This window comes from Mesocricetus auratus, unplaced genomic scaffold, assembly GCF_017639785.1.
Source record: "Mesocricetus auratus isolate SY011 unplaced genomic scaffold, BCM_Maur_2.0 Super-Scaffold_4256, whole genome shotgun sequence".
NCBI lineage: Eukaryota > Metazoa > Chordata > Mammalia > Rodentia > Cricetidae > Mesocricetus > Mesocricetus auratus.
Window position 1 is genome coordinate 41,571,105 of NW_024429182.1, and position 16,857 is coordinate 41,587,961.

The following is a 16,857-nucleotide window of genomic DNA, read 5'->3' on the forward strand; positions in this document are numbered from 1 at the left end:
TAATCTAGTGAACAGGAGGCCACCAGCTCACACAGGCCTTCTTTTACCTGTTACTGAATGTGAACATCCTCCCAGACGTTTATTTACTTTTGGGAGTGCATGAACCTGTCTCTTGGACAATGCTGGGAAAATAGTTTGTCCCCCTGTAGCAGGTAGTCATCGTCTTTGTATGGACACACAGCACACTGAGCACTCAGCATGTCGCGCTCAAGGCACACACACCGCGACACAAGGACACCACAGCACAGCACACAGGATCCTCAGCACACTGTGCCACGCAGCACAGTGCAGGCTCAGCAACCACACATTGAGTATACCACATGCACAGCACACCGTTTATTCAGCATGCCCTGGGCACAGCACACTGAGAACACAGCACACTGAGGATGTAACACACCTTATACTCAGCACACTGAGTTCACAGCACACTACAGAACACACTGAATATACAGCCGAGTGCATAGCACACCAAGTACACAGCACACCACAAGCCCCACATTCTGAACACATCTCTCAGTATACTGAGGTCACAATACTCGAAGTCTTCCCATACCGTATGCTTGGCATAGCAAGTATACCCTGCACTGCAGATATAGTAGGCTGAGCTCATAACCCATGCTGGTTTATAGTGTACCAATTACCTCTTTAAAACATTGTGACCTGGAAATACTGACAGCTCAGCTGGAAGCTAGGAATCCTTTGCTTGCATATACAACAGTCTAAAAGGCTATGGTTTTGCTTTTAACAACGTATACCCCAGGAGACAGTGAGAATGACAGCCAGCTCTAGTTCTGGTAATGTATTGGCTGGGTAGAGCAAGGCAGTTGTGGCTCTTGATTATCTCTTGCTTCTAGGAAAGGTATTTCTGGTATCACTCGTCCTTCTGTGAGTCTAATTCCCCCCACCCCAGCCCCCATTTGGATGAAGTGTCACACAGACACCTGCCTCAACTGGATGGACTAGTGTAAAAGCATGTTCACTGGGAGGAACAAATAGTGTGCCTGAGGAGTGTCGGCTTCTGAAGGAAAACCAGATGGACCTGCTTGGTCATACAAGGCTTCCTTGGTTGACCTAGGTTATAATGTGAAAAGGAGGTCTAGAATGGGGATCCAAAAGCAGAGATAAGATCCCAGCCATGCTCCTTGCTGTGATCTTCAAGCCTTTCTGTATCTGCTTGCTACACAGAGATGCCATGACCCAGTTCTACCTGGTAGGTTTTTGCGAGGACCCAATGAGGTCAAGCATAGTTTGCATGGGAAAAGGACTGTTTTCGATATTGTTGTCCTGCATTATAGAGGAGTTAGGATGAGGAATGCTTTCCAATGTTCGCCATCATTGGACTATGCCATGATATCATGATGACCAGTGATGAGATGTGTGATGTTTCTTTGAGAAAAACAAAACAAACAAACAAACAAAAAACAAACCAAAACAAAACAAAAGCTGGGGTTAGGAGTTGGGCCTCCATAGTCTGGATATCACATGCTGTGTGAAAATCTCATCTTTAATATGGCAGTAAGAAAGGCCCTACTCTTAAGTATTGTTGGGGAGAATTAAATTACTGTTTGCAAAGGTCCTGACAAATTCATGGCATATAAGTAACTATTATAAAATAAGAAATGAAAAAAATTCATGAAAATTTATTTTCCCTTTGGCTAATTTTGTATGTTTAGGTTACCAAATCTAAAAAAAAAATCAGAAGTATATTAGTTTTTCTAAGCTTAAAAAACCATATATTTGCATAAACCAATAAAATTACTGCTTTGGGACTGTTACCCAGAATATATATAGAATAGAAATGAGAATGTACATTTGCACTCGGTACTTGAGCTTAGAGCAGTCCTCCTGCCTTAGCCTCCTGAGTGCTGGGACTAAAGGCATGAGTCACCGTGCCTAGCTCACTTCTTTGTTTTAATACCTTGTCATTCTTCAAGGAGAGATGAGAGAATTAAAAACCAGAGAACAAGCTGGATGTAGTGGTGTGCTCATGGCATCATTGGGTCACCATTTTTCTTGCATGAATACAATGCCAGGAGTGTAAAAGAGTTCATCCTCCTTGAACAGTTTACATTAAGTGGTCGGTTGTGGGTTTTTAATGGAAAATGTGATTCTTTTAGGTAATGTATGATCTTAAGCCCTAATGTTACCATATTGACTGTACTGTCCCCAGCAGTGTCAAGAATTTCATAAACCATCCCTTTAGCCAGGCTAGGAAAGCCCACCCCTTTATTTTGCCATTCTAGAAGACCATACTGTGTAGGAAGCATTGTACCTGAGAGCTACTAAAGGAAAACAAACTATAAAAACTAATAAAATGGCTGGGTAGTGGTAGTGCATGCTTTTAATCCCAACACTTGTGTGTCAGAGGCAGGTCTACAGAGTGAGTTCCAGGACAGCCAGGGCTACACAGTAAAACCCAGTCTCAAAAACAATACAAACAACAACAAAAACTCCAAACACCAAACTTATAAAATGGCTAGACCATTTTCTCTCTGATTGGCTACTGGTTGTTGTCTCATTGATCAACAGACAGGTGGAGGGGTGGGGATGTGCATTTGCCTGTATAGAACAGCTTCTTTCATTTAAAGCTGAGTTAGCACTGTGAAGTCATCAGATGACTCAGCTTAGTGACATTTTCCAAATGATTCCCTTTGCCAAGTCACAAAATAAAAGGGTTGCCTAAAAGATGCTGAGAGTTTTGTCTGTTTTTAAAATTGAGGCAAAACTCACAACATAAAATTGACCACTTTAAAGCCAACAATTGAATGAGATTAATTCAGTTGCCTTGGTGAACAACTACTTCCTTTACCAGGTTCCAAAATGTTTTTACTGCCTCAGAGTATAACCCTGTGCCTAAGAAGGGGCCACTTCTCATTTCTCAACTCATTACTCAGTTCATAAGGAGCAGTAATCAGAGATTTGATATGTGTGCATATATGTACACATATGCCTGTTGTGTATTTTGGGCTTTTTTTGGGCAGAGATTTTTTCATATGTTTTTGTTTGTTTCACAGGTGAGTGATCTTACTAAATGAGAATTTAGGCAGAAATGACTTTTGAAGGAGACTAAGCGATAGGGAAAGGTAGTTCCTTGGCTTCTGCAAGGCACTAATTGAAGAGGGCTCACTGTGGGCTGTGAGGAGACAGGTACAGAATAGAAATGGCCCAGGGCTTCTCTAATGTGGGATGGGCACATCCGACCCTTGTAGAACTCCAGGAAGTGCAATCATCACAGAAGTGGCTGCGGTTCACATCTGGCCACACCCCCCACACACCCATTGTAAGTTCCTCCTTCCTCCCCTTTCTTCCCATGCCTTGGTACTTTCTAAGTAGAGACAGTCAAGTGATGATAAAATACCACTGTAATGTTCTGAGATGGCCACTGTGTTCAGTGCTGGCCTGCAGTGATGAATGTGGGACCCTCTTAAGTGTCTCTGAGGGGATCCCGTTTGCAGCTAGTGTTAAAGGAAATTGTTTCTCTAATCACTTTCTATGTCTGGGGCGAATTGAAAGTAATATTGGTCATCCATCTTCAAAACAATGGCTAGAGAAAAATCTCAGAGGTCTTCTGTTTCTCTCCTCCTGAATATTATTTCAAATAAAGTTACAGTGGATTTAACTAGTTTTGTGTAGCTTCTGCTGTAAATCTGGTCTCTGCAAATCAAGGTGTAAAGGTAATAAATGCTTTAGGAAGTTGCCGTTGAAGGAAATCAGCCATTTTGGGGATGCCATCAGTCACTATTCACTAAGTTATATAGATGGTGAATGTTTCATCTGACTTCATATTGTGGTTGCTTCAAGCATGATGCAGTTGCCAGCAGTCTTTTGTTTATATTCGGTTTTAGTAGTATGGATCAGATTTGAAATGAAATCCAGGGCAGAGTCATATATACCCATCCCAGTCTGCTCCTGAGAGGGGGGAAAACACTCGGGGGGAATAAATGGACGAAATAATTTTTTCCACTAGTATAATTTTTATTGTATGTGTGGAATAGGCAGAAATAAAGTCTTTTTTCCCCCTAGGAATTGTCTTACTAGTATTATAAAAGTATGCTTGGTAATAGCAACAAAGTTGGAAATTTCCTGTGAATATTTTATGCATCGTCATTGCATCCTGTGTCTGTGCTTGGCATTTTCTTGACTCTTTCAATATTCTGAGATTCTCTTTCAGTGGGTATTGTGCTTCCTGCCTACTCAGAAAATCATGGTGTTATCTGTCTACCAGAAGTAACCAAGTGCTTAACTGTCTTTAGAGAGTTTGCAGGGCACTTGATGGGTCAGGCCAGAGTGGGGGTACTAGCTATGAAGTTAGCTCCTGGAGTTGCTAGTGTTTCTGGATGACTTCTTGTATTTTAGCTCTTTAGGCTATCAATGCTGAATTACATATTAATAGTCATGTATGAGAAACACTCATTCTCTCTGAGCATGAATACCTTTCTGAAGATAAGCAAATATTTTTCATGGTCTTAATTTTAGACATTTGTTCACATACATACATATACATGTGTGTATATATCACACATATGTTACATAACGAATGCGTGTATATCATCTACCATAATTTCTAAGAGTGAAAAGTTTTACCAGTACTCTGTGCTGGTGTGAAAATCCTTTGCTTAGTGATGGAAGGATATAAAAAGTGTTAGAAACTTTTTTTAAAAAGATTTATTTATTTATTCTGTATACAGTGTTCTGCCTGCATATATCCCTGCATACCAGAAGAGGACACCCAATCTCATTACAGATGGTTGTGAGCCATTATGTGGTTGCTGAGAATTGAACTCTGGAAGAACAGTCAATGCTCTTAACCTCTGAGCCATCTCTCTAACCCTAGAAACTCTTATTATGCACAGTTCTCTGACAACCTTCATCATGGGACAAAGCCAGCTTTAGACTTCAAGTATTAATTTACTGCAAATCTTGTTGTATAGTTTATTTATTGATGTTAATATAGAAGTAATATTGTCTATAAGAGTACTTCGGGATTTAAAATTTAAAAATGAAAAAAAAAATCATTGTATTCTAAGATAGGAAAAAAAATCGCATGGAGTTAATGTATGTTTGTTTTTTTCCTTCTAGCCAGATGAACTGTACTTTGAAGAAGGAGATATTATCTACATCACTGACATGGTAAGCCCACCTAATGTCCTATACTACTATATGCATACTACAGATGCATCAACATGGGACTCCACTGTTATATGTAGCTATAATATTGTCAGTTATTTTAAGTGCATATTTACATAGAGGTATATATGCAGACACATTTGCAGTAACATATCATTGACAGGAGTCATTTTGTTCATCAGCAGGAAATAGTTGAATAAGCTTTGTTGTGGCCACAGATAGAACTCTGCAACCATACAAAGGAATGAGAATCTCTGTCATATACTATTCTGATGTAATTCAAGTGGAATAAAGCAAGATTAAAAAATGCATATATTATGCCTTACTTGGCTAAGAAAGGGTGAGAGACATAAATGTGCTTCTATTTTCTGACATTGAAAATAGAGAAAAAGTTGCAAAATATGACTTATAAATTAGTCTTCTCTATCTGAAGGAAGGGAAAATAGATTTTTCAAATTATAATTTGTTTTAAAAGTTTGACTTTGGAAGCATACAAACTTTTTATGTGGCTGTAAAATTAAATAATTAAAAGTAGTCCCTAAAAATTAAGAACAGAGTGAACCAGATGACTCTAATCATACTCTGGCAGTTAGCTCAGTCACACAGAGTCAAAAGTGTTACCTCTCAGTAAGACTTGGAAGTTTGTAGTGACTATAAAGAATGGAACAGAATGCCAACAAATAAATAAATAAATAAAAACCCAAGAGTGCTCATCTTGACCGGAGTGCTCTGAGGCTTCTGTGTGTGGCCTTTGAGGGCAGATGAGTCATCGAGTCACTCCTGTCCATTGTGGGTTCTCAGCATGGGGGGAGGAGGAGGATGCCTAGGTGTCAGTAACACGAAGGAGAAACACAGAAATCCTTCATTTGAATCAGAAAAACATCACATTTTATCTTTGAAGGGGACCTTAGAAAATGGACAATGTGGTAATAATATATTACTCTCATTGAAAGGCACGAGGCCCCTTTGAGAAATGACTAGTACTAGCTCTGGTTCATTAAATGTCCAGGATAGAGTGACCATCTTGTGACTGGAATAGAAGGCAGCTTCAGAAGACTGCAAGGGCCACCACACTGGAGTGACAAGGAAAGCAGTATGTACTGCCCTGAGACAGGGCCCATTTGAGCGTTAATCAGGGAGGGTAACAGCTCTCAAGGACCGAAACGCTGTTTAAGTTTGTGGTTCCCTAATGTTACCTGAAAACAGGTTTCATTGGTTCTGTGAGGAACGGCTCTGGAATGAGGGTGTTTATTCTGACATCTGGTAAAGAAAGGAGTCAATACTTACTCTCTCCTTTCTTCCTGAACTTTATCTTGAATGATCCAAGAGTTGGTAAGAGAAAGTGACTCTTTAAAGAGACATGCTACTTATTTAAATGGAAAAACACCCCATTCTGCAACCCCTGTGATTGACAGCAGCTACATTCCTACAGAGGCAGCCTTGCCTTGTATGTTTCCTGATTGGGGAAATCAATACCACCCATGCAATAGCTTTCACAAAAATGTGCGGCTGAATCTGCTTATGCTTTTCGAACTCAAAAGCAACTCATGGGTAGTGCATGGAAAAGGGGTGTGTGTTTAACGATAGCATAGGTTTACAACAGGCAAAATCCAGACTGTTCCAGTGTCTACAGAAGAAATAAATTGTTCCTTCAAATATATGTATATATACATACATATGTACATATATACACACATATATTCATGTATATATAAAAAATATATCAAGAGCTAAAAAACAACAACAAAACTAACAAAGAAAAGAATGAAGGGGGAACCCATAAAATAAAAGTGAAATTAGTTGTCCTATGTGGTCCTTATTTGAAATCTCAAAATGTGGGCCATTCGGAATTTTGAGTTTTAACTTAGATATTATTGGGGAAAAGTTTGAAACTGTGGTAATGGTGTCACAGTTGCCTTTGAAAATTATTTATCTTTCAGATACATATTCTGATTTTACAGAGTAAAAATTACACTACCTATCACTAACCCTGGTAATCCAAGGGGAAAATATGATGGGTGGTGGGTAGTATTGGTCACAAGCAGTGAGTCATGAAGTTAGGAAATGCTATCATGTTGTTCTTTCTGCTTCTATATAGGTTCTCTTTGATAAACCGTTACCCAAAAGTGGAGATAAAACACAAAGAAATTTTAGAAAATGTGGCTGAACATAAGAGTTTATCAAAGGAGAGATGTTAAAGTCTGGCTATCTGAATCCTTTAGCTATGGCCTGAACTGATGCATTGTTCCCCATTTCTCACGTGCTCTGGTTTGTCCGATTAAAGATCTGTGATGCGTACCGGTTGTGAATGGGAGATGCTTTTGTATTTATGTTTCTGAAAAGGGGCATGGACACAGATGGCAAGGGTTTGAGGATGCTGATCAGTGAGAACTCAAATAGTTTCAGGTACAATTACATGCTGACTCCCCTACCTCTTGACAGAGTGATACCAGCTGGTGGAAAGGGACATGCAAAGGCCGAACAGGACTGATCCCGAGCAACTATGGTGAGTGACCAGCTGCACTGTGAGCCCCGTTTATAAAATGGCCATGCATACCAGGTGTGCATAGGCCCAAGTCATTCCAGAGAAACACTAAGGATTCTGCTCTTTATACTTTTCTGTAATGCTCTTGAACTCCAGATCACAGATTGTTCCTCTAGTTCAGTGGGTCTTAACCCATGGGTTGCAACCTTTGGGGGTCAAATGGTCTTTTTTTTTTTTCTTGTTTTTTTTTTTTTTGAGACAGGGTTTCTCTGTGTAGTTTCTGGAGACTGTCCTGGAACTCAATCTGTAGACCAGGCTGTCCTTGAGCTCACAAATATCCTCAGGCATGAGCCTGAGGTCACCCTGGAGCTGCTGTCTTCCTCTGGGCACGCCTACCCACTCTAGGGCCACCGTAGTTGAAAACAGATAGATGGCTGCTGTCCTTTGTGAACCCAGGCAGTGCAGTGGCACTCTCAGTCCCTGCTGCTTGCTTCTAGAAGGGACCAGAATTATTATCAGGTGTCCTCAAACAAAAGTGTTCACAGAATGCTCATACTTTTTATGTTTGTTTCTTTATTAAATATTTGAGTAAACTTGGTGCTTGGTTCAGGGGTCTGTTCAGGTTTTGTTCCTATTTCTGTTAATGACTATGCTTGCTGTTGTTTATGCTTCAAGTTAATTGCTGTGTCACTGCCTTAATGCTTGTCCTGGTTTCATTTAACAAGAATCCGTACTATCAGTTATTTTGTGGTCCTTCTAAGCCACGCTAACTCATTTGTTAAGCTGTTGTATCTGAAGCCCTGACCGTGAAGCTGGGTGCCCAATGGGCGTGACCAACTCCAGTAAATCACCGAGTAACTTCAATGGTGGGCTTGCCTTTTTGTTTTCTGTCTAGTGGCTGAGCAAGCAGAATCCATCGACAATCCATTGCATGAGGCTGCAAAAAGAGGTAGGTTTGATTCTCTTTTTCTTTTTTGATAGATGATATGGTATATTAAAATGCATAGGTTTTTAAAAAATGTTTATCTTTGACAATCTCATACATGCATGCAAGTATTTTGATCATTGTCCTACCTCCAGCTCTCCCTTCCCTACAGCATGCCCCTTCCCATCTACATGTTCCCTTTTTAAAATAAACAACCCTGAATCCAATTATTGTCCTTGTGCACATGGCTGTGGGGCCATCCGCTGGAGTGTGGACAACCTACCAGTGGGCACACCCCCAAGAGAAATAGTGACTTTTCTCCCTCCATAAGCTGTCAGCTTGGAATAGCTCCTCGTCTGGGAGAGACACCTCATGAACACCCCCATTCACACAGGCATATGTGTGACTGGTTGTGCATATAGTGAGTCCATGGGAACAGCAGCCATGGCACGTCCAGAAGACAGTGTTTCACAGTGCTCTTTCTTCTCGACCCTCTGGCTCTTCCATTCTTTCTGTTTCTGTATTCTGACATGTTTGCCGAGCCATGGACGGAGAGGAGGTGGTGCAGATACCCTGCTTAGGACGGAGCACCCAGCACTCCCTTTTCCTCAGCACTTTGACTCTGTGTGGCAACTGCTGTCATTGCAGAAGCAAAGCTCCCCTGACAAGGTTGAGAGCATCGTCACTGACCTATGAGTGTAAACATGCATATTTAGAAGGCAATCGAACAACCTGACCATTAAAGCAAAGCAACAGTTGTAGGTTACCTGCTATGGCCTGTGACATCCCCAGCCATGGGCATCGAAAAGGGTTACAGCACCAGGCATGGATTCCCTCCTGTTTAACAGGTTTCAAATAGAATCAAAGAAATTGATTTGTAAAAGTCATGCCACTATTACAAATTTAGGCACACCTTGCCTGACACGTTGATGTTATAGAAAAATGCCTAGGTTTTAATTACACGGTTTGATAAGTTTTGTCAAGTACATACATACCCAGAGCACCAACACCCAGATTAAGATCTAGAACCTTTCTGTCCTCTCATAATGTTCTCTCAACATACCTTCCCACTCAAAACCCTGTTTTCCCTAGAAGCAACCTCTGTGCCCACGAGAGGGTAAGAATGGTTTTAATTTTACAATGCCAGGTAATACACTTTTTGAGCACTTTCCTGCACTGTGCTCAAAGTCGGACTAGGCAGGTGGAAGGAAGGTCATGATCTGATTCTCAGAGCTCAGAGGCAGATAGGGCCAGATGGGTGTACCAGATCGTTAAAATGCGGTGTTCTGAGTCCTGGGGGGCAGGAGGGCAGCGGTGTCCTGGGCCATTACCTTTAACAGAATATTGATTTGGTGGTGGTGGGGTGCCTTGATCCCCACAAGCTTGGCACAATGCCAAGGGGCATTGCAAGGGGACATTGCAAGGGGACTGGCAATGCAAGGGGACATTTTGACTGTCACAAGATGCTGTGACAAGGCATTCTTCTGTCACAAAGTATTCTTTAGGTAGGGGCCCAGGCTGTTGCTAAACATCCACAATGCCTAAGGCAAACCCTTCAACCTAGAGTTTCTCTAACCCCAAACACCCATGACTATTCTATTAGGAAGCCCTCCTTTGAATAATGGGAAGTGCTGATGCGGCCTCGGCAAGCTATTTCGTTCTGTCCCATCTCTGCATGTGGAAAGGGAAGGGCTTAGACTAGCTAAAACGACATAAAAAAATCTTCTGTGTAAATGAGATACTTAGGATGTTAGCCTGGAATTTTAAATTAGCAGCTGTACTCTAGCATAGAGCAGTAGTATTGAGCAGCTTCCTTAGCTTAAGCTACTGCATTTTTTTCTTCCCCACACTGAAAGTGTCTTAAATATGAATTGGGAGGGTTGCTGTTTGTAGTTAGGTTTCGTGTTACACCTTTCAGAACTAAACAGAGACAAAACAGTATGTCTTTTTTTCCCTCTCTGAAGCAGAAATACTTTTAGACCTATTTTTACAGCTTCTCCTATTAAAAAATGGATGTTACTGCTGTCCATCAATAACTCAGAGAGCAAATGTACCGTGATAAGTGCTTTAGCGGGCAGGTCTTGTTTTGGGATTTGCTGATTAATCCATCACAAATGGGAGCTTACAGTGATGAAATTGATTTAAAAGCAAAACAAGGAATAAAAGCCATGTTCTTGTGTTTTTTATAAGTGTAAAATTCTTTCAGGCAACTTGAGCTGGTTGAGAGAGTGCTTGGACAACCGAGTGGGTGTGAACGGCCTGGACAAAGCTGGAAGCACAGCCCTGTACTGGGCCTGCCACGGGGGCCACAAAGGTACCGCATCGTGCTCGCCACATGTTTCTGTGCTGTTCAAAATTGCCTTCACCCTAGGGAGCCTGCTTTCCGATCACGGTGAAAGCAATGCCACAAATCTTCCAAAGTCCCCCAAAGCTGTGTTTCCCAGAACTGCAGAGCAGTGAGGGTGGGATGTGGCTGATGAGCCCCCACTGTGCAGATATCTCTGGGAAGGCGGGAGTTCCTTCCCTCTCTCAGGCTTCAGAGTGTATCAGAAAACCCCAGTAACGGGATAACAAGCCCACCGTCACGTGCCACAGAGGAAGACCCAGCTGGCTCCTATGGCCTTTCCCGAGCTATGCTTTTGGCCCTACATTTGAAGTTTAATGAACAGTTTAGAAGTACCACACTGGTTTAAGTCTCCAATTCTCTTGCAGTCAGTACTAATGGCAAGGTGAATCAAAATTTGGATTACAATGAAGTACACAAATGTACTTCATTGCAAACCCTACTCCTTTTCACCAACTGAGCTATACCTTCAGGTCTGAAAATTTTCTTTTGTGGTCTACCATTTAGGTTTTGTTGTTGTTTTCCCCGTATATAAATTTGAGAAACTTGTATTTTCTAGAACATTCTCCTAACAAGTTTTGTCGTTTGTAATTATGATATCTGCTTTTACAGAGTTCACTGTTTCTGTCTTAAGAAACTCCTTTTTCTGTTTGAATTGCAGACATAGTGGAGGTTCTGTTTACTCAGCCGAACGTGGAGCTGAACCAGCAGGTGAGACTGCTTACCATGGGGAACACATTTAGCACACCCACCTCTTCCTCTCTGACACAGTACAGCTTATGTGCGTGTACAGTATTTTAGTTGAAATGCTACAAGCACACGGAGTTTTGTTGTTGTGACTGTGTTTTGTGTTGTGGTACTGGGGTCTAAAGCCAAGTCCTCACACTGTTCAGTTGTGTGTCGGAGAGCTACAACCTTCATCCTTAAGTGCAGCTCTCTGGTCCTACAACACACGCTGGAGATACTCACCTTACAGAGAAAAAAGGTTTCCGTCCGTCCCAGTTTGGGAAGTGCTGTTCCGCGATCAGTTTGCCCCATTGCTCTTGGGCTGGTACCAAGGTGAGCAAGCTCGTTGTTGGTGGCACTGATAGGCTGGCACTGCATCTCCAGTGAACAGTCTCACCACCCCATTGAGCACACACCCCAGGGCACGAAGATTTCCTACTTGTCTCTGTCCCCAAGACTCCATCGCCCCCCTCTGAATAGCAGTGTGCCATGGATCTCTGGGGACATGTAAGATCCAAACTACAGCAAGGACCCTTCTTCTAAAGGCTCTGCTGTCACCCAGACCCCTGAACGTGAGCCGTAGGAGACAAACTCCCACCACTTATAACCCTGGAAGTTTGCAGGCTTCTGCTTGTGACCTGTCTTTTTCTCATTGCAGTCTTTGACTTTGGTGTTCTGAAAACTTACAAGGGTGTGCCTTAGTGCTGTCTTTCTCTAGTGACTACAATGAAGTCTTTTAGTCTGAGAAATTGTCTTTATTTCCTTTTCTACATCTAGCCATTTTCTTTGTTCTTTTGATTCTATGAACTGAACCTCGTATTTTCTTTTTTTTAATCAGAGATTTCTTGGCCTTTATCTTTTTAAAATGATTTCCTTTATAAAGGTTTTTAAAAGTCACATATGTATATGTATATACAAATAATGTTTTGCGTGCCTTTATATTCACCACATGCATGTAGTACCAATGAAGGCCAGAAGAGGCATAAGATTTCCCAGGGACTGGAGTTGCAGACAATTGTAAGCTTCCATGTGGTGGCTGGGAATTGAACTTGAGTCCTCTGGAAGAGCAGCCAGTGAGTGCTCTTAACCACAGAGGCGTCTCTGCAGCCCCGCCTTTATTTTAATTGCCCCAAAGTTCTATATTCATTTTCTATTGCTATGTAGCAAATTATCCCAGGTTTCACAATGTGTATTGGGTGGGTTGGAATTCTGAGCATGGCATCACAGGATTTGGTATCTCACACTGTAAAGCCCAAGTTCCATTGGACCTGCCTGGGTTCTTGGGAAGCTTGAGGTTCCCTTCTAAGCTCACTACAGTTGCTGAGATGTGAGCTTTTTGCCTCTGTAGTACTGATGCCCTCAACTTTTAGATGCCCCATCCTTCTATTAAAAGTTCACAAAATGAGTGCTTTCTGTCCTCCTCATGGCTAGTAGGTGGTGGTGTTTGCTCTACCATTTAACTTTTGTTTTTAAAAGCCTTCCTGACTAGATGTAGCCTACCCAGAATAACCCCCTATTGGTGAACCCAATATGTATTGTCTACAAAGTGATGGACTTTTTATTTTTGAATACAAGATCTTACTGTGTATCCCAGACTGGCCTTAAACTTTCTATGTAGATCAGGATAGACTTGAACTCACAGAGATATACCTGTCTCTGTCTTCTGAGTGCTACGAATAAAGGCATGCACCACAATGCCCCACCCAAGAGGAGTGATGGCCTTTATAGTTTCTGACTTCACCCACACTTGAGGACAAGAGGGTTGTATATGGAGTCTCTTGGGGGACAAGGGAGAACAGGTGTTATTGGGGTCATCCAAGAAGTTTGTTGACCACAAGCTCTTATTTCACTCTTACTTTTAATGGCATCTTTTTCTTGTTTGATTGTAATACCACCTTATGCGGCTGATATGTTAATTATTACTTTTTAAAATGTTCTCTACTATTTACTGTGCTTTTCTCCCAGAGCCTTTTATTTTTATTTTTTAAGTTGACCTCTACTCAAACATTTAAGCTGTTTTCAAACACCCGGTGTCTTGGTTCAGCCATTTATCTGTGTGATTGGAAGCTATGTGTACTTGGTGGCAGGGGAGGGTGCTCCTTGATGGACATGGTGACATAATGAGGCGCCTCCTGTATTACTGAGTATGCTGACATAAATGCCACTCCTTGCCCCTACTGAGGGGCCATACTGTTTCGAGAGGTGATCTGCACTCTCCTGGCCTAAGTCACTACCTTCCACTCTACTCACTGGGCAAAGAGGTGGTTAAGAGTAGCTGAGTGAAAGATCGTTCAGCTTATAAGTTTTCATCCGACTGGCTCTTGTCACCTTCTCTCATACCATTGTGCATGAGCTAGAGAACTCCAGTAATTTCTCAGCAGAGTAATGCTACTGCTATTAGTGGGACATCTGCCAGTGGCTGTTCCAGGGGTTCTAAAGATGTTGTGTAAATCCATTTGGCCATTCCTGTTCCCTCTCCATACCTCGTTCTTGCCCAGTGCCTCTAGGAATGTTCAGTTCCTGACTTGCTGGGTCTCTGCGTTTCCTGTTGAGGCCTCCCTCTGCAGGAAGCGGTGCCTCAGCCTGCCTCTGCCATGTTTGTTTTCTTCCCCCATCCCTCCTGGAGCAGCTCTTCTCATTGCTTGTTCCTCTTTTCTTTGGGATTCCACGTGGTTCTGGAGCTTTTTTCTCAAGTTAGATTTACATGGATTAAACGTACTGCTGTCTTCATCCAGTCCACTTTGTGTTTTTAATAACACTATTTTCCCTTTCACTATAGAACAAGCTGGGAGACACAGCTCTGCATGCAGCTGCCTGGAAGGGTTATGCAGACATTGTCCAGTTGCTACTGGCAAAAGGTAAAGTTTTTATTGAATTTACTTGGTCGTTTGCATTGAAAAATAGCTCCTAGTGAAGGAGGCCATTTGAAATTAGCCTGAGTCTCCTTCCATTAAAGCTGGAGTTTTAACCTCTACTCTGTCAAGAGTATATTGTTATTATAATTGAGATGAAATTATTGGAGGTACATTTATGGTACATTTTACTGTGAATTAAGACCTTGGTAAACTAAAAGTACATACAAATGTATTAATTTTAGAAGGAACTTGCTGTGCATATCTATAGGACTGAAGGATTTTAGGAGGGAGGGGTTTTTTAGGACATCGTGTCCTGGGAAAGTTGGGATAAAGTTGATGAGGCTCATGCTTGCTTGGGAGAGCTTTATTAGATAGTAGAAATGCTGTAACTGCTTTTTTCTAAGCTGGGCCAGTGCTGAGGTGTGAATGAAGGATGCTCTGATCCCATTGCTTGACCTCTATTGCTTGTGGCTGCCTTTGCATCCTGAACCTTCAAGCAAACTTTATTAAATCATAAATAATATATCACCACAGTGTGGTTCAGAGCAAACAGCTAAACCAGGGACTGCTCATCCATTTATCTGCTTGTCCCATAAATATTAACTGTTCTTACAGAGGGCTGGCCAGGGGTGTCACTCAGGGACTTGGCCCTGAGAACAATACTGTGGAGCATTTCTCCAAGCCACAAGTTATAGATTCCATCTTTAGAAATCTTTGGGGGCAGTGTTGTGGAATTTATGAGCATGGACGTTTTTGGATTAAGTGAGATGATGATGCAAACCCCTGGTCTAAAAGATTACTCACCATGGGGAGTTGCTGGGTTTTCCTAAAGGTCATGCTGAAGGCTGTGCTTCTAATGTGGCAGCCATGACCCATGTGCTGCTGAGCCACTTAATGTTTTGTTTTCCTAGTACTGCATAAATTGTAGGAATACTGTGATAGAAAGTACATGCTTGTAGAGCCTTCATGGAAGATGGTTTGACAGCGGCTCTCAGTACCACTTCTAGTGAACCCATTAAGTGAACCTGTGAACAAGTTGTTGGGGATACTGCCCATTATACTGTGAGAAATGATGGAAATCAGAAAGAACTGATTCTTGTCAGTAAAGCTATGATGAAATAAGTTTTACAACATCCACAAAATGCAATACCTATAAATGTTCGGATACATCGAGTTTTGTGCGTACTCCAATAAGAACGCACCATTATTTAAATACTGTTAAGTTAAAAGTGAAGTTATAAGGCTTGTGAGATGGCTGAGCAGGGAAAGGTGCCTGCCACCAACCTGAGGACTTGAGTTCAGTTCCCGGGGCCTGTATGGTGGAAGGAGAACAGCAGCTCTGGGCTTCCATGTGCAGCATGATCCAGGTGCCCACACAGATACATACGAAGGAGATAAGTGGAAGTTAAAAATGGAGTTACAGAGCAGCACAGGTAGTTTGGCTTTGTGCACATGTTGATATGTGTGCAGATCATTGGCAAACATAAGAGAGACAGCTGGGGCCCACTGGAAGAATGGTCACCTTCAAAGAGCTTAGTTCAGGGGAGTCAATCAGCACTGTTGAGCACACTTCTGTATTTTCCATTCCTCAACAATGCAAATGTCTCCATGGATTCTGATGTAAGTTTTGGCACAAAGACAAGGGAGAAAATAAATGGAAGAGGGCTTACAAGGACAATAACTTGGGGAACAATGAATTGCCTGTGAGTTTTCATTGTTTTGCCATTCTGTTGATTTACATAGGAATGTATCTGCAGATATTAATCCTCTGACATTAACCCAATAGTGTTTTCTAAAAGCCCTCATGAATTGAAGGAGAGGCAAAGGGTATCCTAGATGGAAGCCCCAAAGCCTTCTGCCGAGAGTTACAAACCTTTGAGGCCATGGTTATGGCTGTGTTTTAGGATTCACCCAGGACCTGTGATGGTCCCCTTGCAAAGTCCATATGCAATGCCTTGGAGCTGGGAAGGGAAGGGTAGGGCAACTTTAATGGAGCTGCGGCAGGCCAGTCATATTAATTCTCGGCCAGAATTGTTCTCTAGCTTTGCCAAAGCATTGGCTACGGCATTCTAGTCTTCAGAGATACATGGTTTCCTTTTCTTATGTTGGAAAGGTGCGAGGACAGACTTGAGAAACAATGAGAAGAAGCTGGCCTTGGACATGGCCACCAATGCAGCCTGTGCATCACTCCTGAAAAAGAAACAGGCAACAGGTATTTGTTTTAAGTCACTCTCCTTGCTTATGACCGAGACTTAGCATCTTTCTATTGCAAAGATTTTTTTTTTCTGTTTTCATTTGTTTGTTTTTAAGATTTATTTGTGGGGCTGGAAAAGATGGCTCAGAGGTTAAGAGCATTGGCGGCTTCCAGAGGTCCGGAGTTCAGTTCTCAGGAACC

At 42.0% G+C, this 16,857-nt stretch overlaps 1 protein-coding gene across 2 annotated transcripts in view; it reads left to right on the plus strand.

Moving 5' to 3' along the window:
• Ostf1 (osteoclast stimulating factor 1) overlaps positions 1 to 16,857 on the plus strand; it is a 50,451-nt gene that overhangs the window by 30,753 nt on the left and 2,841 nt on the right. Inside the window, exons 3-9 of one of the 2 annotated variants that reach the window (XM_005063777.4) lie at positions 5,080 to 5,130; positions 7,570 to 7,633; positions 8,508 to 8,561; positions 10,744 to 10,851; positions 11,543 to 11,592; positions 14,387 to 14,465; positions 16,576 to 16,674. In XM_005063777.4, the coding sequence (XP_005063834.1) occupies positions 5,080 to 5,130; positions 7,570 to 7,633; positions 8,508 to 8,561; positions 10,744 to 10,851; positions 11,543 to 11,592; positions 14,387 to 14,465; positions 16,576 to 16,674 (505 nt within the window). The remainder of the gene's footprint in view (positions 1 to 5,079; positions 5,131 to 7,569; positions 7,634 to 8,507; positions 8,562 to 10,743; positions 10,852 to 11,542; positions 11,593 to 14,386; positions 14,466 to 16,575; positions 16,675 to 16,857) is intronic. The other variant, XM_021225461.2, reaches the window with a different exon arrangement.